Raw genomic sequence first — 19,153 nt, 5'->3', positions numbered from 1 at the left:
CCTTCTCTCTCCCATTTTCGCTTCCTGTCCACTCTACAACTCAGTTGTAAAATTAAAGGCAAAAAGCCAAGAAAAGAGAATAATTATAAAAAGAACATGCTATGACTTCCTTCCCAAAAACAACCATTTCTATTACATGCTTAAAGTGGGTCACCAAGAGGATGTTACAGTCACACACATGAAACAGCAAAAACATGCAACACTGAAAAAAGACGAGAGACAAGCGGACAACAGGAAGATCAGGAGCAGATATCGCACATAACAGTGTTACATAGAAATCAGTGGCATAGGTTTAGAATGCAATCACTTCGCAGTGTTACATTAGCCGTTTCTACTCGTTCTATTCATGGTCACCCATGTACAACATTCTGGATTAAATTAATTTATATATAATAATAATATATACCGTCTTTTTGTGGAAATCAAAGTGAATGGTGACTTTTAAATGTGTAGCTCATATATACAATTTCTAAAAAACATATTCCAAGCAAATTTTGTACTGCAATTGTATTACAATCTTTTGCAAACTATGAAAATATGTTGTCGTCTTTATCGTTGGTATACATTAACATTTTATGCATTTGGCAGACCCTTTTATCCAAAGCGACTTACATTGTATTATCCTATACATTTATACTTAGGCATATGCAATCCCCTGGGATCGAACCCACAACCTTGCGTGGTTAACGCAATGCTCATACCACTGATCAAGACCATTCACCACTCATACCACTGATCAAGACCATTCACCACTCATACCACTGAGCTACAGGAAAGGTAAATGATAAGCAAAGTTGCTGCTTAACTGACATAGTGCCAGTATGATCTTTAAGTTTGCCTTAACTTTGCATTTCAATTACAATAAATTACTATTAATATAAAATGTTAAGTACTGTAAAGATTTTTTATTTATGGCTTTAATTATCTTGTATTTATTGCATCAATACATTAAAGCATATTATACCATGATCAGAAATGTATCACATCAATTTAGAATCTGTTTTAATCGGAATACCTCATCAGCCAGATTAAACATTCTGTTAAAATGGGGTGCTAATTTGCCTAAATTCAGAGATCACTGCTGCTTTTAGAAATTCCTGCTCAGGAAACTGACAACCCAATGGACGACATCAAACAGCACAATCTACAATCTGGAAAACTTTGAAAGATTGATCATGTAAAATAGAACTATAATAGCTCTAGACGCGTATAGACGAGTTTTGCTTTTCAAACAATATTTCAGATATTTCCAGATATTTTACATATCTAATGTGTGAAATGTAATTTTGCGATTCTTTGCACATCATTCAGGTGTCAAAACGTTAAGCATTAGTATACATATATTATACATTAATATAGTATATTTTCTTTGCAAAAATATAATATTCTAGTGTAAATAAATTATAAAAGAATTACCAAAGGCTCTAATTGGCAATTTCAACAATTACCTATATGTTTAATTATAAGTAAACTTTGACACGATTAATAAATCATTTAAATAACTATAATAATATATTGAGAAATGATATAAATAAAAAATGCAACAACAAATGCAAAATAGACTCCAGCCGATCATTTTTATCCGATCTAAAGTCTGCGTGACTGTGACATGTCTGACTCCTCTGCATGTGACTACAGCTGGTCAAATGAAGTCTCAGCATTTTGACTATTGCCATGATACCTGTATTAAAGGTGCCACTAAACCAAGAGAAACTCATAACGTTAACCATATAAATCCAATCCAGACACGCACTCTGAGAAAAGTCTCTGTGTAATATACAGGTCTCTGTGAACAGGGCCGCAACACACGTCACCCTCAGTCTCCCCAACATTAAAATGCCTCTAGACATTTCAACCATACTGCTCTTAAAAAACAGAAGAAACTCACTTAAATTGATAAATGGAGATGGCTTCACCTGTCATTGAACGGCTGTCTTGATCCAAAAAGGTCAAATGGTTTATTTGAGAATTAATAACATATACTTCCCCTTTAATCGACCTGACAAAAGCATTTTTCCTTTTTCGATTATAGAAATTACCTTCATGAGTCGATACATTTACTGTAAATGAATTGAGCAAGAACATATTTCAGTTCTCCCGGCTTGAAAAGTGATAACAGAATTTTGGTCTTCAAGGCATTATGATCAAAAAATTATTTTTATCCAAAGCCTATATTATGTGCGTCACAAAGCAATGCAAAGCTTATGCACACAAGATCACACACACGCACTTCTCACAGTGCACCAGTTGTCATTACATGGGAGCCACTGCTTGCTTAAAAGACTTTGCTTTAACCAAAATTTAACTCTGGGTCAATTATGCATATACCTATATAGACATTGAGACTGATGTGCAACTGGATAGCAAAAAGGTGGAAACCGACTGACACTTACTGTGGTTGTGATGCCAGTATGCCAGCCTGTCACACCACTCGGATTTAATTGGGGCATAGGTCTTACAGTGCACTGCTTCACCGTAGTGTTAATACACGGTAAAATAAACATGCAAAAAAAAATAACTCGACCGTGCAACATGCCATTCAACCCAATACAATTTTTTTAAATGTAGCATCAGCCCACTCCAAGTAACACATCGCGTAACCACAGAGATTTTGCATATCGATGTGCTAATTCACAGATTGTTCTCCAAATGTGCATTCTGGGGCATGCAGGAGGGTGCAGGGCTGCAGCAGTGCAGTGTCGTGCAGCTCGGGGCATGCATGGGTGCTATGACTTCCTTCCCAAACAAGTTTCCCACTATATTACCTGCTTTATTTGGACCTAAAGTGGGTCACAAAGGGGAAGTTACAGTCACACACATGAAACAACAAAAACATGCAACATAGAAGAAAGTCAATAGACAGGCGCACAATGGGGAGATCAGGGACATGTAACACACTCTTTGAAGATCATCTGTCGAACACTTCACACACTCCTAAAAATCCCCTCAAAGAGCCTTCGCACACTTCGAAATTGGTACCTAAACATTTGACTGGCTTTACTGTCAAAGTGTGTACCAAGTGCGTGCCAGCCATCGAGCTGTATGGACGCTTAAGCAGTACATGGACTGAATGACGTAGGAAGAATGCTGCCCAAAACAACAACCTATCCTTCAACACTTCACCGCATCACTCTCACAGGGAATTATATTTGTAAAACCCAGAAGAGCACAGGTCCTCAGTGGTACAAATCTAGTAAAATCATGTATAGTGACTGATGAAAAAAATAATAATCTAGATGATTTTAACATCATGCAACTGAGAACCACTCTAACAGCAAAGGGCATGAATTACAGACAGGATATTTACATGCATCTCTGAAGATATCACACATCTCATAACAAGATCTCAGAGTAACATTAAAAAGCCACCGGTGCCAAGCACATAAGCTCTGAGCAAGGAAGGCCGTGAACACTGAATGATACTTTTAAAATATTTATTACATAATTATTTAAAAAAACAACTGCTGTTCTCATCAAAGGTTCTTAGAGAGAGTCTATAAGGACATATTCCGAAAATGCACGGACTACGAGGTGGGCCGTTGAAATAATGCACAAGTGTGAAAATCATACCGTCAGACTGCGCACGAAACCCGCCGGTGGTAGTACTATCACTCGTAGCGCTTCGCAATGTCACGGGAGTAGTACTATGGCAAGGACTCGCAACAGTCGGGGATGTGAGCCGCAAAATTAGACGAGGACATTACAAGAGAACAAAAGAAAGCTTTAAAACGTGTAAAAACACACGCACGCGAACGTGCAAAACACTATGCAAAAGGATGTCCATGTCAATAAGGACGTACACGCAGCAAAAGTTGCAAATTATCCACCTTTGTGCGTCGTTCCGGTAGGTCACGGGAAAACGAGATGATGACAGCGAGTGAAGTAACGTTAAGCCGAAGTAAAATGATCTCTTAGGGAGTGAAGTCTCAATTTGTTTGTTTTGCGCGTTATCATTCGGTTGTATTGTAGGCAGCGCGATCCTTCTTCTATCTGAACTCGCGTAATCCTTCCACTGCGTAACGCCGCGCATGAGTGCCAATCTGCTCCGTTCAAGTTGCTCAAACTCACGCAACATTTCGGGATGCGATAACGTTAACTCATAAGTTACTAAAACGCGGGGTTTTAACGCTGTCTTTTAAACATTGGACAAAGTTTAACTCTGCACCCCACCCCCTCCCTCCTACTTGTTCTGGGTTCTTCCTTGATATTTATTTCAGTGCGCTAATTTGCACTCCGTTTCTCTTTTGCATGAAACACGTTCCACACACATACATCTCTCAATACGGATTACCACTAACGTTGGCAGCGGACCCCTTGGGGCAATAACAACTCACCAAAACAGGAAAAATACGTGCTATCCGATGAATTTACGGTGCAAATCGCAGATGGGGTCTCCCGTTTCGCCTGAAGTGGCGTGCAACGTCCGTCCATGTATTCTTTCGGTCGGGAATTTCACTTTATGTGGGTCCTCCGTTAAACATCTTTGCCCCCCTCCCAACAGCAACTCAGACATGGATTAGAAACTATATGAATCCTTTTTCACTACAGTCACAAAATGGTGAATGAACCACTAACAGCTGGCCCGCCCGACCAATCAGAGCGCGGTGACAGATACAGTAACCTATTGATGTGACAGCACAAACTTGGAGGCGTTTCTCATTGGCATATTCCACTTGATTGGCATGTGCTGTGGGCCAATCAGAATGAAAGTAGATAGCAAGCCGGTTCTCACTCCAAAAGTTACAGTATCCAATGAGTGCGCTGGGAACCATAGGAACAGGGTGTGGGCGGGCACAAGGGCAGCGTTCAAGAAGGCTGGCCAATAACGCAGTACGAGTCTTCGCTCCCTAAATAAAGGTGCATGTTTACCACAAACGACAGCGCAAACAAACCACCCTTGAATTACTAATGTTTTTGAGTTCTTTTTAGTTACAAGTGTTTCTAAGATGAACACGTCGTGCATTTTAATAGTGTCTGCAATATACAAAATACTATATAGAAATGCGGACTATAAATATCCAAGTGTAGAGCAAAATTATGTCGAACTGGTTAACCTCAAAAACATTGGCACGTCTCTTAACTAATTCTTTCGCTTTCCCACTACTATGCTCGTGAATACGGGATGCGTGTACGACGGACACTGTTGACTTTCTCGCTTACAATATTTTCCACTCTACCTCTCTTTTCTCTCAGCAACAGCCCCTCACCTCGCGCTCGAGAACCAATCACGGCGCGCTGTCCGGCTGTCTCTAACGTATGTGCCGTTGCGCCCCGCCCCATCCATACAATCCTGGTAGGATTTGGGGTGACGTCATCTCTCCGCCGCGCGATTGGCCGAAGGGAGCGCGTCGACGAGCCAATGATCAAACTCAGCGATGAAGTCATCAACCATGTTGCCACCAGCTGGACGGTAGGGGCGTGGCCTGACGTACTCGCATAACCCCATGCTCGATGCGTAGTAGGACAACATACTAGTGACGGATGAAACCAATATAAACGGCTGTTCCATGACACAGTGCAAAACAAGTAGTGTACTTTTAAAACAGGAAATACTGTCGAGGCTCAAACATTGATTTACATCGTCCTGCGAATATATTTCTCCATCTCGTAGTCCGTTCACTTTAGCTAAGTATTGAAATTCATTTTTCTCGACGTATTGACGCATAGAAACGACATTTAGAGAATGAGTGTTCGTGTGAATTTTCTCAGGGATGCAAAAAAACATTACATAATCGCTGTTGTAGACAGAATCAGATACTACGCGCCATCCTGAAATTTTGAAGCAATGCACAGCGACCCCTGCTGGTTTCTTTGAGACGTCAAACTACTCCAATGCCCAACACAGAAGGGGATTCTCATAAGCACTAGTAACAATACTTGTAAAATAACATACGTTTTTTTTACTGACCAATAAATGATTACATAAAATATAACGTCGGCTCTAGCCAAGTAGCTATCTGCTCAAAGTTGAAGTCCCTCATTAATATGTCTTCCACTCCCTAGAGTCCTGCCCTTTGACCTGACCCTCACCATGATGTCGACCCCTTCTTTTGGCTCTGCAATGCTGTGTCAATCAGCTGTCATACATCTATCCCTCCATCATACTCTCCCACTGCGCCAGAGGGGACCGCGTTCCCTCATCTACCTCCATAAAATGCACAAATGATTGGGGTGATAATAGAAGTAAAAGTGGGACGACAGACAGAGGATGTGACTAAAATCATCTCACGTGAATGGGACAAGACAAATCAAACAATCTGCCTCTCAAAGTTGATTTTACTCAGTCTGTGCTTATATTTATTCAATGAACAGACAGAGCTGGTAATTGATGATTGTGGAGATTATTTAGCAGTGGATATAACATGTTACAGGTATGGATTCATGTAACGTTAATCAAGGTCACGATTCAATGTCAAGTTTAACATTAAAAATGGTGCTTTGACTTTGAACCTGATCTTGCTCTATTTTAAAACAAGGCAAGGTACTACTAAGAAGGAAAAACAAGAAACAAATACCTTTAAGTGGAAAAAGGATTACTGCTCTTTAGTAGGCAATACACATCTGTGCAATGGCTTCTTGTAACAAAATTACAATAGCAGTTACAAATCATTTCCTCTATTTTAAATATGTTAGCTGGTTCTGTTTGTGGGTCTTTATTCCATTATGTTTTATGCATTTTATTGTGCACTTAATATTCCAATATGGACTACATCATACAGACATACGTTACCAAAATACAACAAATATGTCTTTGCAATTAGCAGTATTTATTTATACTTAATATCATTCATATAAATCATCTGTATGTGTTTGCAAATCAATTTCTAAGATTTCTCAAAAATAAATGCTGACTATGACGCAAACACTTGTACTTCTGCTCTTCAGACAGCAGAGGTCAGTCTTAAAAAGAACATGCTAAATTCTCCATCAAAGCACTTTATATCTGCAAATTGTTCTAAATATCTACTGAAGTTTATTAGTTTGCATTCAATTCTATAAAGCTTGAAAAATCACTCATATATACGTAGAGTCTTAAAAATAAAGATGCTTCACGATGACAGAAAAGTACCTTTGACATCTGAATTACCTTTCTGTTTCACAAGAGGTTCTTTGTGGCGAAAAAGGTTTCTTCAGATTTTAAAAAGGTAAAAAAAGAGAGAGTTCTTTAAAGAACCTTTGACTGAACCTTTCTTTTTGGAACCTAAAATGATCCTTTTATGGCGTTGCTGTAAAGAACCTTTTAAATGCCTGTGTAGAAAAGTGTAGAAATTCCTTGTTCACGTAACAGAAACTCAAAAAGAACAGAATGGTTTTTAACCGTTTAATTGACCCTGATTACATTTTAATTACAATTCTGAAAAAAGAACACAAAAATGAATAAAGGAGGAATAAAATGTTACATTGTGGTATTTAAACCTGTTATTATGAGTTATGGAACCACAGAAAGAAATTTCGAGAAAGAAAGTGAGAAAGATACAGACTTTACACAATAAAACAATACACAATATATCTTTTAAATCATACAATCCCCCAATGAAAAAATTTACAAGAGCAAGAAATAAGTAACACTACAAAATAACAACTACATGACATGACTTGAGGTCAAAATCAGAAGCCCGAACCTCTCCAGAATGCCCTTCCTCCATCCGCCACATCTCCACCCATGTTAAAGACGCGGTTTTACGTTAATTTACACATATTTAATGTTACACTAAAAACACACTGTCGGGTTGCTCCGTGAGAGGGCATGGGTGGGGAGAAACATTCTTCAAAGGATCTTTTACAGTAATGTATACAATGTTATCGTGACTACAATTTTCAACAAAAATAATAATAACTAATAATATTTATGATTAACAGCAACGATGACATCAGAGAGGAGATAAACAGGAGCGAGTTGGGTAAAAAAATAAAATACAAAACCTCATCTGTTGCTGGGATTCTGAGCGAGTAACATCCTGGGACAACCAAGGAGAGCAGCCTAAATAAATATCTCCCCTCTTAAAGAAAAAGAAAGCACTCACTTTGTGCCCAAGCATATTTGGGCATACAGAAGCAGAGACTGCGGCGCCCGTCAATACTGCTCACCTCATCTCCACCTCTCACATTATGAGGTATGCTGGGACGTGAAACAAGTGGTAAAGACCAAATTCAAAACCATAAGAAAGTACATGGGGTTTGGTTAAAGGGGGAGTAAGGCAGCTAGAAAGAGTAAAAAACATTGAGAAGGTTGACATCTGTGCCAGTTCTGTTATATGAAACAGTCCAACTCTGTAAAATGTCTCATTATAGCTATCAGAGACACTTCAGACATGAGATAACTTTCTTCCTGTGACTAGAAAGCCATTACACCATCTCGAGTGCCTGACTGGCCACGTCACCGATGTCTTTCTGCCGTGCTCAGTCCTGCACAGGGCTTTAGTGCACACAGGTTTATGAGGTTCATGAAGCAAGATTTCAGTGAGTTGATGAGTCTTAGGTGTCGACATACATGCAAATAGAGCCTCTGTTGAAAACTCTTTCTCTCTCTCTCACACACACACAAGCAACAAAAGAGCACCCAGACATCAGTTGTGGCAGTAAGAACAGGATGTTGAGGAGGTGCATGCTGGTTAAAGAACTGAATGTGCCACGTCTGTGGTACACAGCTCTCCTGCTTTTGTTTTGTGTACAATTTAGCTTTTTGCTCCTCTACCCTACAATGTATTAATGGGATGTATTTAATACACCCAAAATGAAACATTCTGTCATAATTTACTCACTCTCCAGTTGTTCCAAAGCTGTATTCAATTCTTTGTTCCAATAAACGTAGAATGCTTTTAACCAAACAGTTCTAGGCTTCTACCATAGTAGAAAAAAATACAATGGTAGTCAAAAGTGTGCCAGAACTGTTTGCTTTCCTACATTCTTCAAAATATCTGATTTTGTATTCTATGGAACAAAGAAATGTATTACACAATTTTCCTACTATGATAGTCAACGGTGGCCAAGAATTGTTTGGTTGCAAGCATTCTTCTGAAAATCTTTCTCTGTGTTCATCAGAACAAAGACATTTTTGCAGATTTGAATCAACAATGTAATTTCATTTATGGGTGAACTGTTCCTTTAACGTGGTAAAAAAGCAACGTTTTCCTCCCTCACCCAAACAATGGCATCATCCCTAAGGAGAAGAGTCAACCTTCCCCTCCAAACCAAATGTTACAAAACCCCTGAAACCGATACATCTTTTAATGCTATGCTTTCAACAAGTTTACAGTATGTTTAACACATTAGATAAAGGTATATTAAGTGTATACTGTTCAGTTCTTTTTTAAGATTTTTGTTTTATACTTTAACCTTTCAGACATGCTATTAAAACAAGGCATAGGCGGAGTTTGTGTGTGACCTTCCTGTTTATAAGTTAGTACTTTAATGTTTGAGTTTACGGATTTTTATTATCCCCCAGACCACAATAAGATCTCATATTTGTCAAATCTATTCTTACAAAATGACTGTGCATAATAAAACGAGACCCAGAATGACCACCTAGCTCATAAGGACACAAGCAGAGTAGACACATTCTTAATACATCAAATGCCAAAACAGTTAGATCTTAGAATCACTGTACATGCTTTGTGTGTGTGTTTGTTTGTGTGTGTGTAATGCTGGTTTTGTTTGCACTAAAAGACTATACAAGGGAAACTCCTGTGTGCCACTTTGTACGATCGTTTGATTTAAAGAGATTCGAGTGCGTGGTCTTTAAAATGTTTTCATGTCAGAATGAAACAATTTCAGGTATGGTCCCAAAGATTTGACAAAAGAGAACACAAAATAAAAGTGAGCTGGTTTTGACAGGATTGGAAGGACATAACCTGAGAACACAGTTAAGTTTCCAGAAACACAGGCATTAGGACACAAGTCTTCTGCACAAATGCTCACTTGTGACACACAATCTGTTCAGGCTTCATACAGGGAAAAGGAAGGGATTATATCTGCATGTGTGTGTGTGTGTGTGTTGGGGGTTCGTCCCTGAGGGTTCTTACTTCTGACCAGGCTGGTTTTCGAACAGTGTCTTTGTGTTCGTGAGAGAAAGTTTGTGCAGTTGTATACCACCACATCTTGTAGAATTTGATCATAGTATGTCACTGAGGAAAGTCATGCTGGGCTGCTGGAAATAAACACCAAACCCCGTTCTAGCTAACCGTCTTTGCCGCGTCCATTTGCTTTCTCTGTGTTTGTGGTGTTTTAAGGGGTAGCTCACAGGCACTTTGCAAATTAAATCTCTTTTAAAAATATAAAATTTTCTCTAGTGCCAAAGGTCAAAATTAATGACACCTGAGGGTCACTGGGGCACATGGGTGAACTCATTCCACATCATCGGTATACTGAGATGTACCAGATTTACGTGCACTGGCAAGACCATCGGCTGAAGTCAAGGGAGGCAGATGAAGGGGGTATAAAGTAGGGGGGTCTAAGTGTATTTGTCAGTATTGTTGTCCAGAAAGCAGTCTGTCAGTATCAGCAGTCATTGTTCTACAAAGACTCACGTGTGAGCGTGAGTCCATCAGCAGTGTTGCGCAAGTCGTCGTTGTCGCGTATCAGCAGTCCTTATTTTCCAGTGACAGCTGCGCCGTGGCACGGTGGAGTTCAGCGCTAACCCTGTGGTGAGAAGGAAAAGGCGGACTCTCTGCCTCTCCACTGCCATTCCCGCTCTCCTCCGCCTCTCCGTTCCTCTGCTCTTCTCCTCTCACTTTCTTGTCTTCCGCCTCCTCCATGTGCTGGTCCTGGTCCCAGCGTCGCTTGAACCTAAGCTTCAGCGGGATACACTGGGACTGGGAAAGCCCACCGGGCGGCAGCGGTGCCTCCACGGTTTCTATGGGTTCGCTCTTTACGACAGCATTCAGGCGGCGGCTTTCGACTGAGGCAGGAGGGATGAAGAAGGGTGGAGGGGCGGGAGCTTTGAAAACGTCCTCCTCAAAGTCCTCATCTAGGTGGGCGTCAGTGCCATTGGGGTGATGGTGCTTTCGGCTGTGAGGATGGTGATTTTGATGGTGATGATGTTTAAGATATCGCGGTGGGAAAACGTCAAACTCTTCATCTCTTTCATCAACCTCCTCGTCGCTGATGTCAGTCACTTCAACTTCCTCTTCTGATTCAATGTCAGATATGGGCTCCACCTGTACAGAAAGAGAGAAAACACATGTAAGTTTTAAAACCGAATCATTGTAGATGATTCTTTAAAACACCTTTTTCATCAAAATATTCTGATATGTCATTGTTGAATAATGATTTTATTTCTGAAGTAAATGTTTAAACGAAATTATAATGAAAAAATATCCATTTCAGACCCATGTCAAGTATTTAAGCAATTTTTAAACTTGTGATACATGTGTTTTTTTTAATGTCAACAAATTGGACCTGGTGTGAATTAGCCATAAAATGAAATTTTAATCAAAAATGACAATTCTTTCATCATTTAATCACCATCTTGTCTTTTTAAACCAGTATGTCTTTCTTTCTGGAGAAGACAAAAGATGATATTTTGAACAATGTTGTGATCAAACAACATCAGCCCCCCATTGACAAACAAGACGTTTCTCAAAATATCTTCTTTTGTGTTCCACAGCAAAAAAACTCATATACAGGTTTTGAAAGACATGAGTGTGAACAAATTCTGACAGAATTTATATTTTTTGTGTGAATTCTTTGTGTGTGTAATTCACATTTACCTTAATTTTAGGCAGCCCTGCGCTGTTTAGCGAGCCAGTTGAGGAGGAATTTGACACCAGTCCTGATCCACTGGCCGAGCTGAGGTCACTACCAAATGACAAGGAGGATCCCAGACCAGAGGTAGATGTGGAGGACAGCGACCCCTGTCTGCCCTGACTGTCACGCTGCTTGCGGCCCAACGGTGGAGGCTGTAGCTTGAACTTGAAGGAGGAATGGTGCTGGTCCTCTACCAGGTGGGGGTGAACGGGGTGAGCGTGTTGCGGGGGAAGGCTAGAGTGATGGCTGTTGAGCACCGAGGGTCTCTCGGCAGGGCCGCGTTCGCAGCCCTGGGGTCCGGGCATGCCTTTGTCGAGCCGTTGAGGGTGAGGAATGATGATGTTCGGGTAATGAAAGAAGGCACGAGGGCTCAGGTGGTAATTGTAGACGCTCTGGTTGTGAGCCTGCAGATAGCGCTGCATGTCCTCTGGATTGAAGGAGAAGATGGAGCCAGGCATGGGTGACATGGTTGGGGACGGGGTGTAGCCCAGATGAGAGCCTGGGGTCATGGAGAGCGCCGGGGACAGAGGAGGCGCCAACAGACCTGACCCTCCCGGACCGGGCAGGGGCGAAACAGTGAAGGGTGAGAGAGGCTCAGTATGAACCCTGTGCCCGGAGACCTCTGACACCCGGTGACCTCTGTGACCTCCGGGTCCACCGTACATTCTGAACATAGCCTCGTGAGACAGACGTGGATGAACGGCACTCCTGAAACCACCTCCTCTCTCTGCCACTCTTTCTGTCACTCTCTCTTCCTGAGCTCCTCCATTTCCTTCTTCGATCTCAGAGTTGACAGATGTTCCGTCACTGCAGTCGGAGACGGAGCCACGGCCCATGCGACGGGACGTGCTGAAGATACCGGGACTGCGCAGTTCCTCGCTGCTAGGGGAACGCAGCACATCCGACACCTGCATGTCAGATGGAGTCGATGAAGGAAAACGGAAATGGGGACCTGTAGGCACTGGTGGGGCACTCTGAGGAACAGGAGCTCCTGCGGGAGGAGAATACAGATGGAGAGACGTTAGCGTTGTAATATATTCCATAAATATAAACTTGAAATGTGTGTCTGCTTTTGTACCTCCAGACCCCATGTCAATGTAAGGATAGTTGACCAAAACAAGTTTGTTGAAATTAAACTTGTAGGTGAAGCGCTTTCCTTTAGTTTTATGCAGAATCCTCTTGTTGTAGTAATACCTGCACACAGAAACACATGACATATTAGTACTATGATCCAGTATATAAATTTGCCATTTAAATTTGAATTTAAACCTGACATTTAATAAGAATAAAACTTTTTGACACACATTGATTAAGACATACTTTAGATTATGTTGTGTGTCTAGATCTCAAAGCAAATGTAAGCAAATGTTTCATTGGCCATGTGTACACAACATCACATTTGCTTCCATTCCAGTCAAAAGATGCTTTTTGAAATATCACAATACATCACACCAGGAAACATATCAACTGTACAGGCTATTTGAGCGATTCCTGTCATAAAGCAAAACAAGACTTTTTATTAAAGCCGGTATTATCGGTCGCACACACTGGCCCGAGGTTAACTTTCAGCCTGTGTTTGGCTTATAATATACACTCACCTAAAGGATTATTAGGAACACCTGTTCAATTTCTCATTAATGCAATTATGGTGGTGTTGTAATGGTGTGGGGGATGTTTTCTTGGCACACTTTAGGCCCCTTAGTGCCAATTTGGCATCGTTTAAATGCCACGGCCTACCTGAGCATTGTTTCTGACCATGTCCATCCCTTTATGACCACCATGTACCCATCCTATGATGGCTACTTCCAGCAGGATAATGCACTATGTCACAAAGCTCGAATCATTTCAAATTGGTTTCTTGAACATGACAATGAGTTCACTGTACTAAAATGGCCCCCACAGTCACCAGATCTCAACCCAATAGAGCATCTTTGGGATGTGGTGGAACGGGAGCTTCATGCATCCCACAAATCTCCATCAACTGCAAGATGCTATTCTATCAATATGGGCCAACATTTCTAAAGAATGCTTTCAGCACCTTGTTGAATCAATGCCACATAGAATTAAGGCAGTTCTGAAAGCGAAAGGGGGTCAAACACAGTATTAGTATGTTGTTCCTAATAATCCTTTAGGTGAGTGTATGTATATATTTTAAATAAGTTAATTCATATTAACAATCATTTATATTAATCTTTTATTGTATAATAATGGATTTATTTGATTAAATGAAAACTACTCAACAGTTATTGAATGTTTGCAGAGGTCTACCGGAAGTTAAATTTCGGCCATGTGACATTTGTTTATGTTGTTGTTGCTAAAACCGTCTATATTCATTATATTTTTAGTTTTTATTAAATTTATTTATTTATTTATATTAATAATATAAACTATTGATTATATTTTCATTACACAATGTATTACATTTATTTATTAAATTGTAATATATTATTTGTATTATTTACACATTTGAAAAATTGGAACATTCAGAGCCAAGTTTATTCAGTCCACACTCAAATCTGAGTGCAAAAAATACATACATATGAAGATGTTTTAATGTGTATATTTGTGCGATTAGAGGTCCTGTCAGGACACTTTTGGTCACTCAAGTGCATGTTTATACAACACTATAACCCACCGATAAATTCTCTTTTCTTAATCTCTTTATATAATCCCATTCTCTCGCTCTCTCTCAATCTCTTCCTATCTATATATTAACCTTTTTCATTCTTTACATAACATTCTCTCTTTGCCTCACAACCCTCTATCCATTTATGCAACTTCAACGCCATTGCATCTTCATTACAGAGCTTTCCTTTTGGGAAAGACGCTGACACGTAGCGTTTAAAAAGCATAGAAGATATATTTACCAACCTTGCGTGTGTGTGTACGTTTAGAGTTCAGACAGTTGTGTCTGTAGGAGATTAAGTTGAGACAGACAGACACAGACTTGTGGTTAGAAAGAGACGTTTGCATGTGTAAATGTGTTTGAACATTCTCAAATCATCCAGACCACAACTCAAACACGACCTTGTTTTTTGGGGGGTTCTGGCCAGCATTACAGTTTTACTACTGTGTACTGTGAACCGCCGAACAGGAAAAGCCTGTTACAAAGACACCGCAGAATTCACTGATCGCACCTTAAATACAATTATTAACAAAGGCAGAGATGTAAGCAGGTGATCATGTGACTCACGCAGTGAGATATAAATATACTTGAGACAGCTGTGGATTAGCATGCCTACCAGACACCCAACTCACGCAATCCACTTACTTCTGCACTGTTTGGCTGGAGGCAATAACCTGAGCTATACCACGAATCACAGAGGACAATGTTGAGTCGAGATGATGGGATGCTCTTTTGATGACACCCTGGACTGTGACTTACAAATCAACAGGCGGGGGAAAGAAACACTTTTATCCACTTCTGTGAATGTCACAGACCTCTGAAGACAGGAACTGGCAGGAATTAAAAAATTGTGGTTCCTTATGATGACTGCATTAAGGATTAGTTTTACTTTTTGACCCTATCAATAGTTTATCATGTTATCTACTTGATAACGTGAACACACGCACTGTCAGTCTTGAACACACATACACCGGCGCAGTGAGCAGCTATCACTGCCGCGCCCAGGGAGCAAGTGGGGGTTAGGTGCCTAGCTCAAGGCACTTATGAACAGGTCACGAGTCCAACTCTCTAACCACAAGGCCACTACTGCCCCAACTATGCTACCTCATTACACTGGTTTAATGGTCTCATGGACCTTACATAGACAGGTCAACCAAAATTTTTGGGTCTGCTATCCCTTTAACACCATAGTGGTTCTTGGTTTATTTTGAGTAGGACATGACTAAAAATAATGGCCTGTGGTTCAATGAGTACGCCAGATGTTAATTCAGTAACTGCTATGACTGAATCAGTCTGTGCGTGAACTATTTTAGACAGATGGGTTCATGTGTAAATCATCTGTGAGTCGTTTGAGTAATTCATTTAAAACAGCTCAGAAGAGTCATACTCCTGATTCACAGCTCTCAATTCCTATTCCTTAAACTAGAACTTACACAAATTAAATCGGAATGCAAAAATGTAATTGTTAAATACGCTTTCTAATAGCATGGACACAGGTTACCCTTAAAGGGATAGTTCTCACAAATATAATAATTCTGTCACCATTTACTAACCTTCAAGTGGTTGTAAATTAGCATACATTTCTTTATTCTGATGAACACAGAGGAATATATTTGGAGTGCTTGTAACCAAAGTTCTTGGACCCCATTGACTACCATAGTAGGAAAAATTATTATTTTTTGTTCTGTTGAACACAAAAGAAGGTATTTGAGGAATGTAGGACATCAGACAGTTCTAGGGCACTACCATTGTCATTTTCCCACTATGGTGTTTATTGGGGTCCAAGAATAGTTTGGTCACAAGCATTTCTTCAAATATCTTTCTCTGTGTTTATAGACATTTATACAGATTTGGAACAACTAGAGAGTGAGACATTCATGACAGAATTTTCATTTTTGGGTGAACTATTCCTTTAAACGGCATTGCCCTATTAATGGAAAAACCAGTGAATAAATATTTACAGCTGTGGAAGACACCGATCAAAAAATATAATTCGAATTTAATATTTAAAGGTAGATGTTTTTTATTCAGTGGACATTGGACAACATTAATGACAACATTTCTCCCAAAATACAAAAGAAATATTTGCACAAAATTTAATTGGTGGAAAATTGTCTAAATGACAAAAAACATGTTTTTGAATACTGCAAAAATGTTCTTATTCATATTTAAACAACACAACACTACAGTTTTACACGATTTTATGATCCGTTTTAAAATAAATATAAGACGGAATATAAAATGGAATTTAAGATTTTAAGGAATATAAGATGTTTTTTTTACAACTTTCATGTGTCTTTGCATTCTCTCAGTCTTTCGAGTTGGGTGACTTTTTCAGTCCTAACATTTGCTTCTGTTGAAATTAAACAGACACTGAACTGGAATTGCCACAAAACCTCTAGAAATGCATATTAAATGCGAATTTGAAGTGGTCTCTTCTTTTTTACATGGTTTTACGTGAGCAAACATGATTGAAACCAACACTTTCAAGGGAGACAATCTTGAATAAAACCTGCACAGTTGCAAATTTTTGGTAAATATGACAATTTACAGGTAAATAAACTCTGTGACATGGAACACAATGTGAAGACAGTGTATCCTCTGCCCCCTGTCCCCACATACAACTGCATGTGCACCCAACACTTTAAAGAGCATTTGACCTGACTTCAAAGCAGAAGAAAGGATTCTTTGAGCGTCACCCTTCTTCTGTAGTATTCACTTACACATCTGTTTATAAACCGTGAACGCACACACACACATGCTGGTTTAATTGAAACTATAAGCAATATTATCAAAGTATTATCAAAATGTTAGTAGATAAAATGACCACTGCCGTTGGTGACTAAATGACTTTAGGTGGCACAGCCGAGCAGGTTTCCAGGAAACAATCAGATTTCACAGAGTAAAGACTTGGATTAAACAGCAGATTATTAAAAGCTCTCCGGGCAAATATTCCGTAACTGACGGGAAAACAGGAGCTAAACAAACGCTACAGCCGTTCCTGGTATTCGCAAATCAGGTCTGAACAAGGGACAGGATGAATAAGAGAGAAAGAGAGAGGATTATCAGCCAGAAGTATGATGAAGTGCTTTTGTCCCTGTTGAGTGTATTTGACTGTACTTGTCGCACTATACTGACCAAATTCGTGAGATAGTTACACAACAAATGCATGTCCACATAAACATAAACACAATTCTCCACATTACCACGTATTTTTTTCAATCCCTTACACATAATTATTTTACTTGGCTATACTTTAAGAACATTGTTCCTAGCATTAGCAAAATATGACCATATCCTATAGGGCACATTTATATTATTACATATTATTAATAAATAAATAAAACCTATAAATCCACCGGTTTTATAACTCATTTATAATCAGCTTTGCTTGCGTGTGTGTTATGTGAGAGGATGAAGAAGAAGGGGACATAAAATGTGAAGTGAAGGGGGTTGTATGGGTGTGGGTGGGCTTGCATGGCTCTGGGGCGGATGGTGAACGTACAGTGAGATCCAGTCCATCCATAAGCTCTATTGAAAAGCCAGAGATAAACATCATGTTTTGTGCGCTGCGTGTAAGCGCGTGTCAGTGTTACATGAGCGTGTGTGTGTATCTCCACCCACCGAGCTAATAAAGAGCTCATTCTGTCCCCGACAATAAGACACAAGGCTGCCCTCGAACACACATACACACGCACATGTCGTCATCCTCCTCCGAACAAAGAGGGCTGTTGTAGGACAAGGCCTCTGACACACTCTTTCCACGAGTACACACACTCACGCACATACTCGCACATGCAGTCAATCTTAATCAAATCTCCAAAGAGTGAAGAAGGAATCACGGTCAACCACTTCAATCAGCACTAGATCGGTTCTGATGCAGATGATCGCATCGAGAGCATCTGACATCAAAATAAAATCACGTTTAGAATGTTGGCCGAGCTGTACAGGACTGGATGGTCACAACCATTGACTTCCCGTTTGTACCACACTGGAGGTGGGGAAAACATTGATATTTAACAGTATTGTAATATTTTTCCTGACGATGAGCTCTTTAAAGGGCATCCTTACACTAAAGGCCCGGTCACACAAAAAATTAAAACTATGATGTCAATACAATTATTAATCCATTAATATGTTAAATGTTAACATGAACAACGATAATATGATTTAATATTTTACTCGTCCAAATGTAAACTCAAAACTATGTAAAAAATCAATAAAGTCCATAAAAGATTTCAAATGGAATTCAAGACACTGAAACCAAGCTATACTATTCCCTTACATTTCTGTTTTCTGTCACTGACGTGATTAATTTCTACAGCCCTGATATGATAAAGTAAACTAAGATGTTTGGCACTTGTTGCACTGAGAGCGAAGTTAAAAGACGAATGAGAAATGAGAAAGGGATCACAATAAACAATAGTAGGAGGGAAGAAAAATGGGCCACTTGATTCGAATCCATCACATGACTACATTTGCAATGTCAATGCCAAGGAAAACCATTAGCATAGCCGCTGTGGATTTTAGCTCCAGTGATTTCTGTGGCTGAATATCTGCCAAACCAGTTTTGACGAGAGCTGGATGAGATAAGGCGAGGGAGGGGAGCGTGTGGCTGGGCGTCCGTCGCGGACCGAGCCAGACGGGAAACTTGTGATGTTTCAGTGCACTGATGTTTCATGGAACATCAACAGCGGAACAATAGAATTCCATTTTTGTGAAGTTTCCACACGCGTGTGTCAGGAAGGTGATGAGCCCAAGTCCCAGCGGGACGTCCATGGG

General features: G+C 40.0%; 2 protein-coding genes across 2 annotated transcripts in view; both read right to left on the bottom strand.

Moving 5' to 3' along the window:
* Positions 1–4,583, bottom strand: part of cicb (capicua transcriptional repressor b) — a 34,378-nt gene extending 29,795 nt beyond the window's left edge. The window contains 1 exon segment of the mRNA XM_056761818.1: positions 4,335–4,583. The gene's annotated coding sequence lies outside the window, so the exon portion shown is untranslated.
* Positions 4,584–7,307: 2,724 nt separating this feature from the next.
* Positions 7,308–19,153, bottom strand: part of erfl3 (Ets2 repressor factor like 3) — a 43,348-nt gene continuing 31,502 nt past the window's right edge. The window contains exons 3-5 of the mRNA XM_056762690.1: positions 12,824–12,939; positions 11,709–12,736; positions 7,308–11,156 (exon numbers count right to left, since the gene is read on the bottom strand). Of these exons, the coding sequence (XP_056618668.1) occupies positions 10,578–11,156; positions 11,709–12,736; positions 12,824–12,939 (1,723 nt within the window). The 3' untranslated portion in view covers positions 7,308–10,577. The remainder of the gene's footprint in view (positions 11,157–11,708; positions 12,737–12,823; positions 12,940–19,153) is intronic.

The sequence above is a fragment of the Triplophysa dalaica genome, chromosome 12, assembly GCF_015846415.1.
Source record: "Triplophysa dalaica isolate WHDGS20190420 chromosome 12, ASM1584641v1, whole genome shotgun sequence".
In the NCBI taxonomy this organism is placed as follows: Eukaryota; Metazoa; Chordata; class Actinopteri; order Cypriniformes; family Nemacheilidae; genus Triplophysa; species Triplophysa dalaica.
This window is presented reverse-complemented; position numbering and strand designations above follow the sequence as displayed.